Consider the following 15,382-nt stretch of genomic DNA (forward strand, 5'->3'; position numbering starts at 1 on the left):
CTTATTAAATTGTCGTCTGGATCAACTAGGTCAGGAAAGGCCATTGACTGTCAATTATTCTCATAAAAAATAACCGAATGTTGGCCATATAGCACGATTTAACGTTGTAGGAACACGCGAGTTCTTTAACGAGATGGTACTAATGTTTGCGAATTGTGTTTAGGTGTTAATAACGAGCTCTAATAGGCGGTAATTGGTCAATGGCTCTGGCCTCTGACTCGCCAGTACGAGACTGTATAACGACTGAGAATGTTTAAAATTATTCAGTGACCAGTGATTCATCTCATTTTTATAATCATCGGTGAAGATGGAGAAAAACGAACCATGGCATTCTGTATGTACATTTTTCTTATTCACAGCTTCTGCACGAATAGTAGAATACAGTTTGACTCTAGTCAACACATTGCTCTTTGTTCCTGAGAACTGTTAATTTATATAGAATCAAAAAAGACCTGAAAGTGGCACCATAAACCATAAATATAAACTAAACATAAAACCACCCTTGTCATTACTGAACATTTAGTGGTTATCTATTCAAGAATTCATTCTTATGCAGGTACACGGGTGCCCACAAAGAACTAGGAATTTTTACCTGAACGATAGTATATTTGTATTAAAACCCATTAAATAAAATTCTTCCTCAACGGTCGATTCATGTGACGCATCACGTGTCACGTACGCCAAAGAGTCTTTACGGTTATGTGATCTAATAGTAGTCGTACATAAAATAATTGACGAAACACATGGGGAGACTGGTTTAAGAGAAACAATGGGAGGAGATTTTTATTGAGATGAAGAAGCTTATTCAGATGATTATTAAGAACGTTCAATATTTAATATAGAACACGTAATTTATTAATGAACAAACATTTTTATCAGTAAATCAGTAAATATTTAAAGTATTTGGGAGAGAGAATGCAATAAGGAAAGGATTTTTTTTAAACGTAACATAGTAAACATTGAAATATTATAGAAGTATTAAACATTCCTAGTAACTTGAGCTGAATTTGCCAAAATCGATTATTGCGACCTTGAAAGACGACTACGGCTACTTGCTTGCTCAAAAGAAATGAGGAAAAACCCACCCAAAATATATTTCAATAAAATTCTGGTTAGAATATTAAACTTTTACCAGCTAATTTTTTTTAATATCTGGATTGTAAGCTTCTAGTGTCAAAAAGACGGTTTAATACTGATGTTACACTTTCTGCAAATTTTTATTATTCTTGATTGGATGACAGTGCTCTCACTGTCCAAGTTGGGGAAGTCTTAAGAAGGTGTCAGCTGAACTACATTGACACAAGAACTATTAACCAGTTACAGTTTTGAAGAGCTGAAGTTTGACAGAACAAAACAGGATGTTTTGCAGATGTTATCGATAAAATTGATTATAACGAGTCAAGGCTAGATTGACTGAATGAAGTAGTAAGTTTTTATTATTTAGTGTTTGTTGGAATTATTTAAAAACATACAAGAACAAACCTAATAATTTCTTCTTGTACCTTCGGGTCTTCTTCTTTTTTGCAGCTATATATATATATATATATATATATATATATATATATATATATATATATATATATATATATATGTATATATATATATATATATATATATATATATATATATATATATATATATATATATATATATATAGACATATTGACTTAAGTATTAAATATGATGACGTATTAACATAAGGCTGTACTGACGCCTACGTTGTACAGCACGCCTATAACCTCGACCAATCAGAATCGTCGCTCGATGTTCATTAAAAGTAACCGTACGCCACGGTATAGCTGCAGTAGGTTCACAGAGACTGTGGTGAAAGAAGTGACAACGTAGAGGTTTCATTCGTTTTTTTTTTCTCGCGTATCACCTGCCATGGGGAAAGGTGGTAAGGAAACAGAAATAACCAACGGGGAGACGTTGAACGGCAAGTTCCTCGAAACGCCGAAGAAAATCGACGAAGAGAGCTTGGAAGATGGTGTCCGAGGAGTGAGTTTCTAATTTTTTTTATCCCTTATTTCATTCATATAATTCGAGTGCTATCGCCGAGTAAACGAAGAACTAGTCCGAGATGTTTACGGCCGCTAATTGAATGGGTAAATGTTGTTAAAGGTCGACAACTTTCTTTGAATAATTTAACGACATCCAGCGAGCGTTCAGGAACCGGAATCATGGGTCCAATGTCGTTCTATTGGTATACATTGGAACTAATCCTTTCGGAAATTATATCTGATGTATTTCTATATCATAACTTCCTAGAAATAGTCGATAACATTAGAGTGATACAATCGTTTTCCAATTTCAAGAAGTAAGATTTCAAATAATCGAAGATATACATTAAGTACTCAAATATTTCAAACATACAAAACATATATATTATATACAAACATATTTCAACCATTCAACCATTTTCAACTAACAATTAATATAAAACAATAATCAGTTAATCAGTCAAGTCAGTGTAGCAGAACTAATGAAAATAATAAGCGAAAATGTCCACAAAATTCAAATTACTAGTAGCATTTAAAGCAGTCGTTGGGTGCCAACTAACCAGAACTAATGAAAATAATTAGTGAAAATACAGAAAAACTAACGACAAAAATAATATGCAGTATCGGGATACTAGTTTTTGATTCGTAAATATTTTAGTGTGAAAGTTACATTTTAATGAACAGAAATCATGAAATATATAACATTTATTCATAATAACTATCATTGTTATTATGAACATTATTAAAAGCAAAGCAAAGAATCTAAACGTATACTAGTTAGTAGAAGTGACTATATCTTTTGTCAATACAAAAAGATTAAATATTATTTCTTGCTATTGCCTTGGTGTTAAGTGTTCTTTTTAGAATGATAAACGTTTACTTTTAGTTTATTTAATTAATGTTTAACTAATGTAACTGCTTACGCAGAAACATAAAATTCACAAAGTACTGTCAAATGACATATAAGTTTACATATATAACACATCAAATCTTTACAGACATCTATTTCTCAAAATAAGTAATATTTTTGGTATAGCAAACCACACAGTTTCTGTGTTAGGTTAGAAATATGTTCAATAAGAACAAATTAATACATCTAATTTATACAAGTAGGTTTTGGATTCATTTGTTTCCCGGAAACTAGACGTAAGAGTAGCGATGAACCGAATTTTATACGCTCGAAATATCAAAATAATAAAAAAATTAGATCGCCAACAGCAAGGTTGCGCAAGAACAAAAGTAAATACCAACAAGGTAAAAACTTGTTCCGGAATAAATGTTCGTTTGTCTTCACCATTCGAATAAGAGGAATAAAAGCAACGTTTATTGATACTTGCTTCTATGGGATACAGTATGCATATTGATCCAAGCTAGAAAGGAAATCATTAACATAAACCAGATAAGAAAATATCTCGGAGACATTTCCCCAGAGAGTAGGAAAGGGATATAAAAACGAGTCTAGTTTTATTACGTCATTAAAAATAAACGGTTTACTGTACAATGTCTGGTATGTATCTTTTTTCATAAATAATCTGCGTTTATTTATTTGTACTAGGATAAAATACAAAAAATGCTGGTACGACGAATAAAAACATGCTACAAGGTGTTCGGTATTGTTTTGGTAATAAAATAGAATTCAGTCGATATCTCTACGTCAAATTCGAATGGATGAATATCTTGACATCCTTAGTGACAAAGTTCTTACGATGATTATCATATTCTTGCCAAACACTGACATATTCCAAGATGATAATGCGCTTATAAATACAGGCAATCCTTCTCGCCAGCCAGCGGGAGTGTGGAGATTTCAGTCTCCATCATTGAAACTACTAGATGATATTTTGGTGCAAAAATAGAATAACATTCCGTTGAAAACAGTTCAAGCACTCTATGAACCTATTATGCGTAGATAGATAAATAAATATGTTGTGTTATGATTTTAGTTGTTTATACAAACATAGTTAAGATGGTTGCAAGGATGAGTGCATAACTATATGTAAACATTGGGGATATACCTCCCCATCCATATTATTCACCAGATATCGTTTCGCCTGATCCATGATACATTTTGTTTGAGCAATATTCCATGTAATATAGATGCGATGATTAAAAGCGATTTTTAATCTGTGAAAAAAATCCAGAAAAATAGTGACTATAAGGAAAAATAGTAGCTAACAGGTCAATTGAAAAGTCCCCGGCCTACCATAGTAAAACGGCGACTATTCTCTTGAGATCTGAGAACAGGAAATAGTCGCTGGAGGCCAGATCTGAAGAATACGGTGGATGAAGAAGCAATTCGAAGCCCAATTCATGGATTTTTGACACGGTGCATTGTTTTGGTGAAGCAACACTTTCTTTTTCTTCAAATGCGGCCGTTTTTCGGCGATTTCGTCCTTCAAACGGTCCAATAACGCTATGTAATCGTGATTGTTGCTGGTCCTTTCTTTTTCAAGGTAGCCAATGAAAATTATTCCATGCGCATCCCAAAATACGCCATAACCTTGCCAGACGACTGTCGCGTTTTACTACGCTTTGGAGCGGGTTCATCGTGTGCAGTCCACTTGGATGATTGTCTATTGGACTTCGGAGTGAAACAATGGAGACATGTTTCATCAATTGTCACATATCGACGCAAGAACTCGAGTTTATTACGCTTGATCATCTTCAAACACTGCTCCGAATCATCAACTCGTCCTTGTTTTTGGTCAAAAGTAAGCTCGCGGGGCACCCACTTTGCACAGAGCATTCCCATACCCAAATATTCGTGAATAATATGATGTACACGTTCAGTTGATATCTTTAGAGTGTCTGCTATTTCATTCCATTTCAATTTACGGCCATTCAAAATTATTTTGTGGATTTTTTAAATGTCAGGGCTAATTAAAAGACATATGGATATAATTCTAGTAACGCCATCTATGTGTCAGGCCGGGGACTTTTCAGTTGACCTGTTATTATTAGAGAATTCTTTCAAGAATATATTCGAGTTCCTCTGTAGGTATTTTTTATTATGATTTTTTAGCTGGACAAAATAAATAGGACAGAAATAAGCACATATATTTACAATATATCGAAAAAAATGTTCGGTAGTATTTATTTTAGTACGACAAATATCAAACCAAAGGAAATTTAAAAAAATAATCTATAACCGAATAAAATAAATTAGCTTCAACAACAAAAAAAAAACGAAAGTTTCTACCAGAACCGTACCAGTACCAGTAAACAGTATTTCAATGGTATAACAATAATGGAGTATTTTAACGAATAACATTGAAAAAGTCTATATTTAATACGAGTTCGGTCATGGGTTGTCGGCTTGGGTATTCGAAAACGAAGCTCTACCAGCAAGGTAGCCGTGTTTACTTTGTTCGACCTACGGGTGCATCAAGGACCAGGTGTGTCGAAACTATTTTCTACCTGATTGGATTCTTAAACTCGTTCTAGAACGCTTTTATAACACGGGAAGAATTTCGGGCGTGGAAGGGTCCCTCTGACATCTGGTCTGGTTGTGTTACGAGCCTTTCTACGCATAAACATTAACGTATTTGCTTTGATTTGAGTGGTTTTATTGATATATCTGGTTTTTCGGCAAGGAAATAATGTTCTAGGACTAGAATTATGGATTAAGTATTTTAAAAACCTTTTAATTATGTTTAATAAATCTATAAGTTTGGTACTTAACACATAAAATGAAAAGTCCCGAGCATAACACATAAATGGCGGTAGTTTTATTGCGTTCATCGCTTTTTCAGTTACTACTAACCTTCAAAAGAAAGCTGTTAAAATTTCATGATATTCTACTCATAAGTTTGTGAACTATTGTGATAAGACTGACACTACTTTCTTATCTTATTTATCTTAAAAGCAATGGATCAAAAACAATTTCCTGTTTTAATTTACATAAAAATAAATATTAGTAATTAATTGAAGAACTATGTCTTGGCAGCATTGGATTACTAGTCGGTTTAATGTTTTAGCGCAATTTCATATTTGCACCCCATAAGTCCAAATGATATGTGATGATATATCTTCCGGGTAACTATCCCAGATGCGTAAAACTTAGTACTAAACGATGTTGGTATGAATCAAATTACACTAGAAGGAAATAATTTTCCGTGCGCTATGCAAAAGGATTAATCACAGTTCAAAATATCCCATCAGTATATAACCCTATCCACATCAACCTTAAAATCCCCAAAATATATTGAATTAATCCGGGAAAAACCTTTTAAAAAACTGCATAAAAAAATTACTTATTCGCGTCACAAAACATCGGGGAAACCAAGTGAATTCGACGATCGTTTACAAGAAGTAACGGATAATGAAAATGGATAAGATGTCGATGTGTCGATGACCGACAGTGAACGATTGCAGTGTCCTGGTTAGCGTTAAAACAGCCTATACCGAATCTGAGGTAAATTTGATCATAAATTGCATTTTCTGTTATCAAGGAGAGTCACGTGGTGGGGAAGACAGGATATGTTAACTGCCCAACCAAGCACAAGAAATGATTCTTATTAAATAACGCATTCTTTTTAGTTTAGTTTATAATTGCAAAAATACCATACAAGACGTAGAGAAATCAAAAGCAGCTAAATTTGGAGAGTAAGTGGTCTATAATCGATCTAAAATATTACTATACCAACATGTTATTGTTTTAACCTTGTTCAGTTTAGCCTGTATCACTAATAATCTGCTAAAAGAGCTGATCATCAACGAAATGTTTGTAAAACATTTTGAACCAATTTACACAAATATTATTTAAATTTTGGGTTCTGAATTTTTGTATGCAGCCCTTTCACAATTACATATCTCTTGTATCAGGCCAGTAAATTGTTTTTAAATGATTTATAGCAGATGGTGATATTGTGTATTAAACCGCATCGGGTACCGCTTCTCCTGGCAGGCTTTACTTTCCAGTGCGTTGAAAATGTCTTAATTTGTACTATCCCTCGAGAAAATCGCATTTCACTTCGAGTTTAACATATGAATGCCGGTTTCAACCTTTTAAAAGATGTGATTTAAACACCGAAGATAAAGAGCTTCTTGAACAACCAAAAACATTTGAAGACGAGAATTTATAGGCATTACTCGACAAAATCAGCAATGGGGATCGCCATCGAATACGAGCAAAGATACAACAATTATTATTTTATTATAAATTTTTAACAATTAACAATTATTATTGTTATTCCACATAACAACACTAGAAACATGCGGCAAACCCGGTGAAAACATACTTGGAAACATTAAATTGGGTGCTACATATGTATTACCCCACCCGCTCTATTCTCCCGACCCTGCTTCTTCTGATTATTACATGTTCCGACAAAAAATGGCTCGATTCGTGGACAGCCTTGAAAGATACATCGTCTTTTCGAGATGGAATCGGTAAATTGCCTTAATTGATGCCCAAAATTTTAAAGAAAATAGCGATTTTTCAGAAAAAAAGCTTCAAATTATTTTAAAAAATTCTTTAAAACTAATTAATAAGCCTAATGTAATAATGTCGAGGTCACTGATAATGATTATAATAATAAATAAAATTGTTCCTAACAATAACTCTTAGAGCATGAAGCATATATATGAAAACGAAGATAACTCTACGGTGAAAATGGTGTTGAAAGCATTACCAATATTATCTGGGTACTTAATTACTAGCCAGATTTGGTATTGTGTAATTTCTGTTTATTTTTTGAACTCAGAGAAACAAACGCTAAGGAGAATTTCGAAGTTCAGTTAGAAGAAGAAATTGATTGTTAAGTATTGTTCTGATCAACGATATATATTAAGAAATCATAAACAAGAATCTTCTTAAGGTCTACTTATATTTTTATGCGCAAGTTGACAGAACATTGTACTACAGGTCTACATTTTGACATAAACATGGAAGGTAAATTCGTTCTGTACGACCAAGGAATATGGAGACCATCTTTAAATTTCCACGTAGGACCTAATAATATATTTGTAATTAATTTTCTGTAAAATTATAATAAAATTTTACTTTAATTTAGGCAAAGCATAACAAAATTTCCATTATATACCAAATACACTTTTTAAATTTGTTTTTTATATTAAACTATTAAAATATAAGAAATTTATGGTTGTACGACTTCTTTCGAAAAAAATCTTAATGGCTTTTCTATTGTTTATATGAAAAACAGAATACCAAAAAGGCCTCTGGTTAAAGTTTATTTACTTTAAGAAATAAAGAGAACAAGCTCGCTCGCGGTTGTAGGTAAAGACTGACGAAGAATAATGTGCCTGTTGTCTGCAAGTTCCCTGACCTGGCTTAACTTGTCAAACGGACGCTGTTTTTTGAGATATATACAGTTGATGTAAGGAAGTTTGCCAGACGGGATATATCGCATTGTCCCACTCTGTCTTACTTCCTGCCTCTGTATAAAAAATCTAGGATGTGTGATGTCATTTTATGTCTGATTATTTATAGAATAATGCCAGATGTTAACAATAAATATAATAAAGCTGCTTTATATTATTATTGGACAAAAACTCAGTAATAAACCTTGATGGAAATCATCAACGAAAGTTGATAAACACAGCTTTTCGCATTTCGGTCAATGTCTACACGGTCCGTGTTTCGCCAAAAAACAACCTTGGCTTTGGCCTTCAGGAACCACCGCACGGTACTCCAAAGTTCATGACCAGTAATGGCGTCAATTAGCGTCCATTTAATTTATTTATAGGATAATTTGAACAATTTTCGATACACGAAACGAAAGACCTTGAATTCTTACCTGCTTCTTATTGTTCCTCTTGTTTTCGCAGGGTTTTAACGGAAGACTGGCCTTTGCCATAGCCGCATCGGCGCTGGGATCCTCATTTCAACACGGTTACAACACTGGTGTCCTGAACAATCCCCAGAAGGTAAGTGGCGAACTCTTCACTGATCAAAATAAGGGTTCATCATACAATTATTATTTGTAACGTCTACAGATCATCGAACAATGGATCAATGTCACCATGGTGGATCGATATGGAGAGGCTCCATCGCAGGAAGGCGTCATCTTGGTGTTTTCTTTGATGGTGGCCATTTTCTGTGTGGGTGGCATGATCGGTGGCGCTATCACAGGTAAATATCATCTGTAAAACTTCCAGAAAGTAACATCAATATATTTCTGTGTTCAGATATATAATGCTGAATGGAAAGCGTAGTTAAATTTGTGTTAAATAGCGCTCGCTCTTTATATCATGAGTAGTTTGTCATCAAAATTATGGAATTGATGATTTCGAGACAGATTAAATGCTGTAGATCGTTGAACTATTAATAAGATTGTGTTTAACAATCAATTTTAGAGCATATATGTAGACAAAGATGAAAACTTTAACCAGATTTGGTATCGTGCGATAAGCGCGATTTCGTAAGTGCGAAATAAGAATCCGCGTTCATAAATTATTTTATGTTTTTATCAACTTTGAAACCTTACTGAAACAAAATTATGAAATACCCATTTTGTACCATATTAAGCACAGTTGAGGAATAAATTGTAGTAACAAATTCCGTGACACAGATTACACTGGTTTGAACATGTCTTTTCAATGAATAGTGAACGTAAATGTGAATTCCTCGCGGATTTACGCAAAATGTATGCCAAAACAAAACTATTTAAATGGAATCTAAAAGATTAATTAAAACGTTTTAGTGAGTTTATTATCCTTACACTTCAGATTTCCAATCAAACTTTTGTTTTAAATAAAATATAGATCATATTATTTTATTTATATTATATTTTAAATAAAATATAGATCAAAATAAATGATAAATAAATTAATAATGAACAACTACTTACACAATAAATGCCAAAATAAATAGAGCAAATTCTAAGCGTTCTAGATCTTGATGCCGAGATGGTCGAGTGACAGTTCTAAAAACATAATGAGAACGTACCCGAGCAATCAAATTTCAATGACAAGGTTGAAATTAAAAATAGACATCAAACATAATTGGGATCGATGATTATCACGACAGATAATTCTAATGTCAGTAATATTGAAATATGACGGTACTGACAGTTATATACTGGCAGCTAAAAGTAAGGATAACTGATTATGCTGGCGGATCATAACTACCAACAAATTCAAATGTTGAAACTAAAAATTGAGTTTTGAGGGAATTCAAGAACGTGGAGAATGTTTTTCTCAGATATTCATTGTAGTTCAATTTAATCGATATCGAAACAGACATTCGAAACCACAAGCGGTAACATATAAAATCCAAGTATTCGATGGATGGAATTTTATTTCTTCGCAATAAACATATACATGAGGATGAATATTAATGAGCTATTATCGTCAAATGTATTTAATGCATTATGTATAAAGCGATAAAATAGCAGAAAAACATCGTTTCGCTAGAAGTATTCGAGAAAAACATCCTATATGTTCTTGAATTTCTTCAACATTCAATTCCTGGCACCCACTTTGCACAGAGCTTTCTCATACCCAAATATTCGTGAATGATATAATGTACACGTTCAGTTGATATCTTTAGAGTGTCTGCTATTTCATTCAGTTTCAATTTACGGTCATTCAAAATCATTTTGTGGATTTTTTTAATGTTTTCGTCCGTAACAACCTCTTTTGGGCGTCCACTACGTTCACCGTATTCGGTGCTCATTTCACCACGTCTAAACTTAGCATATCAATCCTTGATGGTTGATTTTCCTGGAACACTGTCCGGAAACTGGCATCAAGCCAAGTTTTTGCTTCAACTCTATTTTTCTCTTCAAAAAGCAATATTTTATCAACACGCGAAATTCCTTTTTATCCGTTTCTTCACAATATCAAAAGTTGTTTCACTCAAAATGCCATAATTCACTAACTAATGATCCGACAGCTGTCAAATTTATACAGGCATTTTTTGAGGCTTAGGGCTAACTAAAAAACATGGATTTAATTCTAGTAGCGCCATCTATGTGTCAGGCCGGAGACTTTTCAACTGATCTGTTACTCATTTAACACCTGTCAGCTGACGACTTTGCATTAAATATCATTTAGAGCATGTTTTTGTGCTGTGTTATGCTATAAATGTTTAACGACTTATTTCTCAGTAACCACAAATCGCCAGACTACAAATATGTAATCCTTAATTTGTGACAAAATTATCGCAATATCGGAGCTCGAATGTCTCTCAAAATACATTTACATCTTGATTTTTTCACGCAAAACTTGGACAACAAGAGCGACGAAATACGTTGATATCAAAGATTTTGATATCAACCCAATGAATGAATCATTTTTTCTAATATGAATCTATTTTCCAAGCATTAGTATAAAAGACACATCTGTTTATTTGTGATTCATAGCGTCAAAATAATGAATCTATTGAATATCTCCAATTCTTAAAAAACGGACTGCTGATTTGAGCCAACTTATCTTATAAGCAACTCTTGGTTAGAATGTTAGAAAATCATCCTAATATCCCGTTTTATCTACTTTAGGCCTCATAGCAGAGAAATTTGGACGAAAAGGCGGACTCTTGCTCAACAACGTACTGGTACTAGCAGCTGTTATCTGCATGTCGTCATCCAAAGCCGCCGCGTCATATGAACTAATCATTCTGGGCAGGTTCTTAATTGGTAAGACCCCCGCGTAATACCGTTTCGTCGTTCCTCGACTTACCTCGTTATTTTCGCGATCACCAGGTATCAATTCCGGCTTGAACGCCGGCCTAGCTCCCATGTACTTGGCCGAAATATCGCCCGTGAACCTCCGGGGCGCCGTCGGAACCGTCTACCAACTTGTCATCACCATATCCATCCTCATCGCTCAGATAGTCAGCTTGAGATCGATCTTGGGCACGGAGGATCACTGGCCCACCCTCCTAGCCCTCACCATCATCCCAGCCATCTTCCAGGTAGGAAAAATTCGCTGATATCCTTACGGGATCATCTAACGAAACTTGTTCTTTGTCGTCTTCAGGTGGTCACACTGCCATTCTGTCCGGAGTCGCCAAAGTACCTTCTCCTGTCGAGAGGCAGGGACTTGGACGCTCAAAAATCCCTGTCCTGGCTCCGAGGTACGTTGGCTGTGCACGAGGAGATGGATGGAATGCGTGCCGAGTACGACGCCATGAAACTCGTACCCCGTGTCACCATGAGGGAACTGGTCACCAACAGCGCTCTCAGAATACCCCTCATCATCTCTCTCACCGTCATGGTGGCCCAACAGTTATCCGGAATCAACGCGGTAAGTGACACTGACCTCTGACCTCAAACCGAGACCACAGCGACGTGACCTCGTTCTTATTTTAGGTTATGTTCTTCTCGTCGCAAATATTTAAAATGGCCGGCCTCAACGACGAGAATTCCACCTACGCCACGTTGGGAATGGGCGGAATCAACGTTCTGATGACCATCGTCTCGCTGGTGCTGGTGGAGAAGGCCGGAAGGAAGACCCTGCTCCTGCTGGGCTTCGGCGGTATGACCATAGACACTCTCCTGCTGACCATCTGCATGCTCTTCGCTGTAAGTGGACGTGATGAAGGTGACATCATGATGATAACCCTTCGGATGTGTTTTCAGGCTCAGTCGACCGCCATGGGAATCATCTGCGTGATATTGGTGCTTGTCTACGTCATCATGTTTGCCTCTGGACCCGGTTCCATCCCTTGGTTCTTGGTTTCGGAGCTGTTCAATCAATCGGCGAGGCCTACGGCCAGCTCGCTAGCAGTGTGCACGAACTGGACGGCCAATTTCTTAGTCGGATTAGCTTTTCTGCCATTGGCTGTAAGTATATAATTATATTCGAAAGTATTGAACGAATATCGTAAATCGACATTCATTGACCTTTAAATATTTTCTATTTATTTCTGTAAACCACGGCAAATATCTTATAGAACTTCAATTAATGCAGAAGACAATTCTTTTCCTTTTCTTGTTGTGATTTTTCATATTCTGCGCAAGTAGCGTTCGGTTAATACCATACAATTTTCCACAAATTAATTTTTATTGACATAAATTAGATTACTTTCACTCATTCTTGTCAATCATCAATGACATATGTCATTACAATTGCCAAAAGAAGAGGGAGGAGAACAATATTGACATATCGACCTATCGATGTTTTAACTTATGTTTTAAATTTTTTTATCTCTCAAAAATAACTTTCAATGACATATGGATATAACGGCTTGGATGTTTCCGAAAAAGTATAGAATAATGGATAATAAAAATGCTTAAAAATATCGATGCTTCTTTTTAACTATATCGATAATTTCCGCATCTCTAAGCGGCATTAATGACGCCTTCAGTGACAAGTTTACAACGTTGACAGTTGTTCAAAATTATACGGATATTTGAGGAATATATCATAAATAACATAAATTATCTTTTTTGTCCCCTATAATGTAAAAAATGTAATTGAAGAACCTTTTATAAACACATTTTAAGTTTACTGTCTATTATTTTAAGCTTATATATTATATCTAAGTTATTTAACTTTTTATAAATATATTTAATTTGAAAACGAAAACGAGAAAATAAAAGATACAAAGTAACAAATATAATTTATCAATATATAAAAACGCAAGCATCCATTTATCTTTAAAATTACTTAATAATATATCTTACAAAGCACTAAAAAATATCTTAAAATCCAAAATGGCTGCTGTAGTACGCTGGATTCAAGTTCCGATAGCTTGTAAATGGCAACGTCGCATAATTAGGCGAAATCTACCGAAGTTTACCGAATAAGGTTAGGATTCTCCAGAACTAGCCACTACTTTAAAAAATCACAATTATAGTTTCGCACTTATATTGTTTATTCTACTTAGTAAAAGAAATATTATAAATTGTGATAGAACCTTTAAAATAGAACAAACGTCATAAAATGGCATATATTAAATAAGGTTACGAACCTCTTTTTGAAAAGTCTATCATTTTTATTTATTTGACTATAAAAACAAAATATGTTTTACCTTTAACATTATTTTTTCTATTTTTGTCGCGTCATGAATTAGTAATGAAATACTATATGTGTAAATTGGCGAAAAGGTCAACAAACAAATAATAAAACCGGTCGAAGTACACGGGAGAAAAAAATAGTTTTTGCAATAAAATCTGAATCTATTAACAGAGCGGAGAAATACAGAATGTTTTACATAAATATTGCTACTTCGATATTTTTAACAACTTGTCACCAACGTAAAATATAACCTAGAAATTTTAAACACATAAAACAAGTGACAGTGCGGTAATATTAACATTTTCTTTCTTTTTTTACAGAAACTTCTTGATGCTTACGTGTTCCTGATTTTCGTGGTCCTCCAAGCTCTGTTCTTCTTGTTCATCTACAAGAAGGTACCGGAGACCAAGAACAAGTCCCTAGAAGAAATTTCCGCCATGTTCAGGCAACAATCATACCAATAAGAACGGTCTGCAGCATCGTTACGACATTAGGAAATAACACAGTATTTATGATTACCATCCCATCGAATTTCGACGCGTCGCAAGCCCGACGCAATCTAAAATAGCTTTAAGAAATTGGTCGACGCTTTGTCTTGAGATTAAATTATTTTATGTGCACACAGGCAACATTGTCGACGTCTAATAGGCATTGTGTCATATTTTATTGCATGGACTGATGTAATGTTAAATTTTTATTTTTAACGATCGTAGATATTAAGATGATACATTACGAGATCGTATTTTCTCACTCATTGTAGATATATTTAGATCGATGTCACTCATCAGTCGCGATAGAAATAAAACTAGACATCTGTCACCGTGACGTCTATCTACATAAGTCGGAAGAAGAAACAATTTTCAAAGATTGATTTTGCGTTTATTGCAAAACCTTATTTATATTTGATTAGCGTGAATTCGTAGCGCTCCTATTTATTTTCTAAGCTCTCTAGATAAGAATCGAAAAAAATTCTGTGTACATTTTGTGTTCCTCTGGCTGGCCGGTTCCGATTGGTTATGGAATCCCCAGTCCCGAATGTCGAGTGATTTCTTTAAAGACATAATATTTAGAAAATTCACATAATCATTATTGCCATAGATATATATATATATATATATATATATACATATATATTGTAAAATAAATGTGCCCAAACAAAATATTTAAATCCAATAATTTATTTTAGTTAGTACACTATTGATTTCCGTTATAAAGCAATGTATAAAATAAATCAATCAATAATTTTGTTAATAAAGTATTTGCAAATAAATAAATTGTATATGCTATTAAAAGTGAAATAGAAAAAAAGATGGCTAGTATAGGTCAGATTATATATTTGTAACGTAATGTATTTATTGATATAAGTTTTTTAGTTTTATTTCTTTTTGAATAATACTAAAAATAAATACATTTTGTAATAAATTTTAGTCTTTTAAATTACCTTTAACTGTGACCGG

The 15,382-nt window shown here is 34.1% G+C and overlaps 1 protein-coding gene and 1 long non-coding RNA gene across 5 annotated transcripts in view; both read left to right on the forward strand.

Moving 5' to 3' along the window:
• LOC143202487 (solute carrier family 2, facilitated glucose transporter member 1) overlaps window positions 1-15,347 on the forward strand; it is a 35,357-nt gene extending 20,010 nt beyond the window's left edge. For 2 of the 4 annotated variants that reach the window (XM_076414059.1, XM_076414061.1), the window contains exons 3-10: window positions 8,790-8,888; window positions 8,958-9,093; window positions 11,462-11,599; window positions 11,666-11,877; window positions 11,943-12,209; window positions 12,275-12,487; window positions 12,545-12,748; window positions 14,246-15,347. In XM_076414059.1, the coding sequence (XP_076270174.1) occupies window positions 8,790-8,888; window positions 8,958-9,093; window positions 11,462-11,599; window positions 11,666-11,877; window positions 11,943-12,209; window positions 12,275-12,487; window positions 12,545-12,748; window positions 14,246-14,389 (1,413 nt within the window). In that variant the 3' untranslated portion in view covers window positions 14,390-15,347. Of the gene's footprint in view, window positions 1-198; window positions 335-1,794; window positions 1,999-8,789; window positions 8,889-8,957; window positions 9,094-11,461; window positions 11,600-11,665; window positions 11,878-11,942; window positions 12,210-12,274; window positions 12,488-12,544; window positions 12,749-14,245 lie in introns of those variants that run through there. The other 2 variants (XM_076414062.1, XM_076414060.1) reach the window with 2 other exon arrangements.
• On the forward strand, window positions 4,733-6,465 carry LOC143202493 (uncharacterized). The gene is made up of 3 exons (XR_013007173.1): window positions 4,733-5,668; window positions 5,866-5,916; window positions 5,961-6,465. It is a non-coding gene; the product is annotated as an uncharacterized LOC143202493 (long non-coding RNA).
• Window positions 15,348-15,382: the final 35 nt, after the last annotated feature.

The sequence above is a fragment of the Rhynchophorus ferrugineus genome, unplaced genomic scaffold (genome assembly GCF_030347505.1).
Source record: "Rhynchophorus ferrugineus isolate W39M unplaced genomic scaffold, kcgeb_rfMv2 rfM9, whole genome shotgun sequence".
NCBI classification, from domain to species: domain Eukaryota; kingdom Metazoa; phylum Arthropoda; class Insecta; order Coleoptera; family Curculionidae; genus Rhynchophorus; species Rhynchophorus ferrugineus.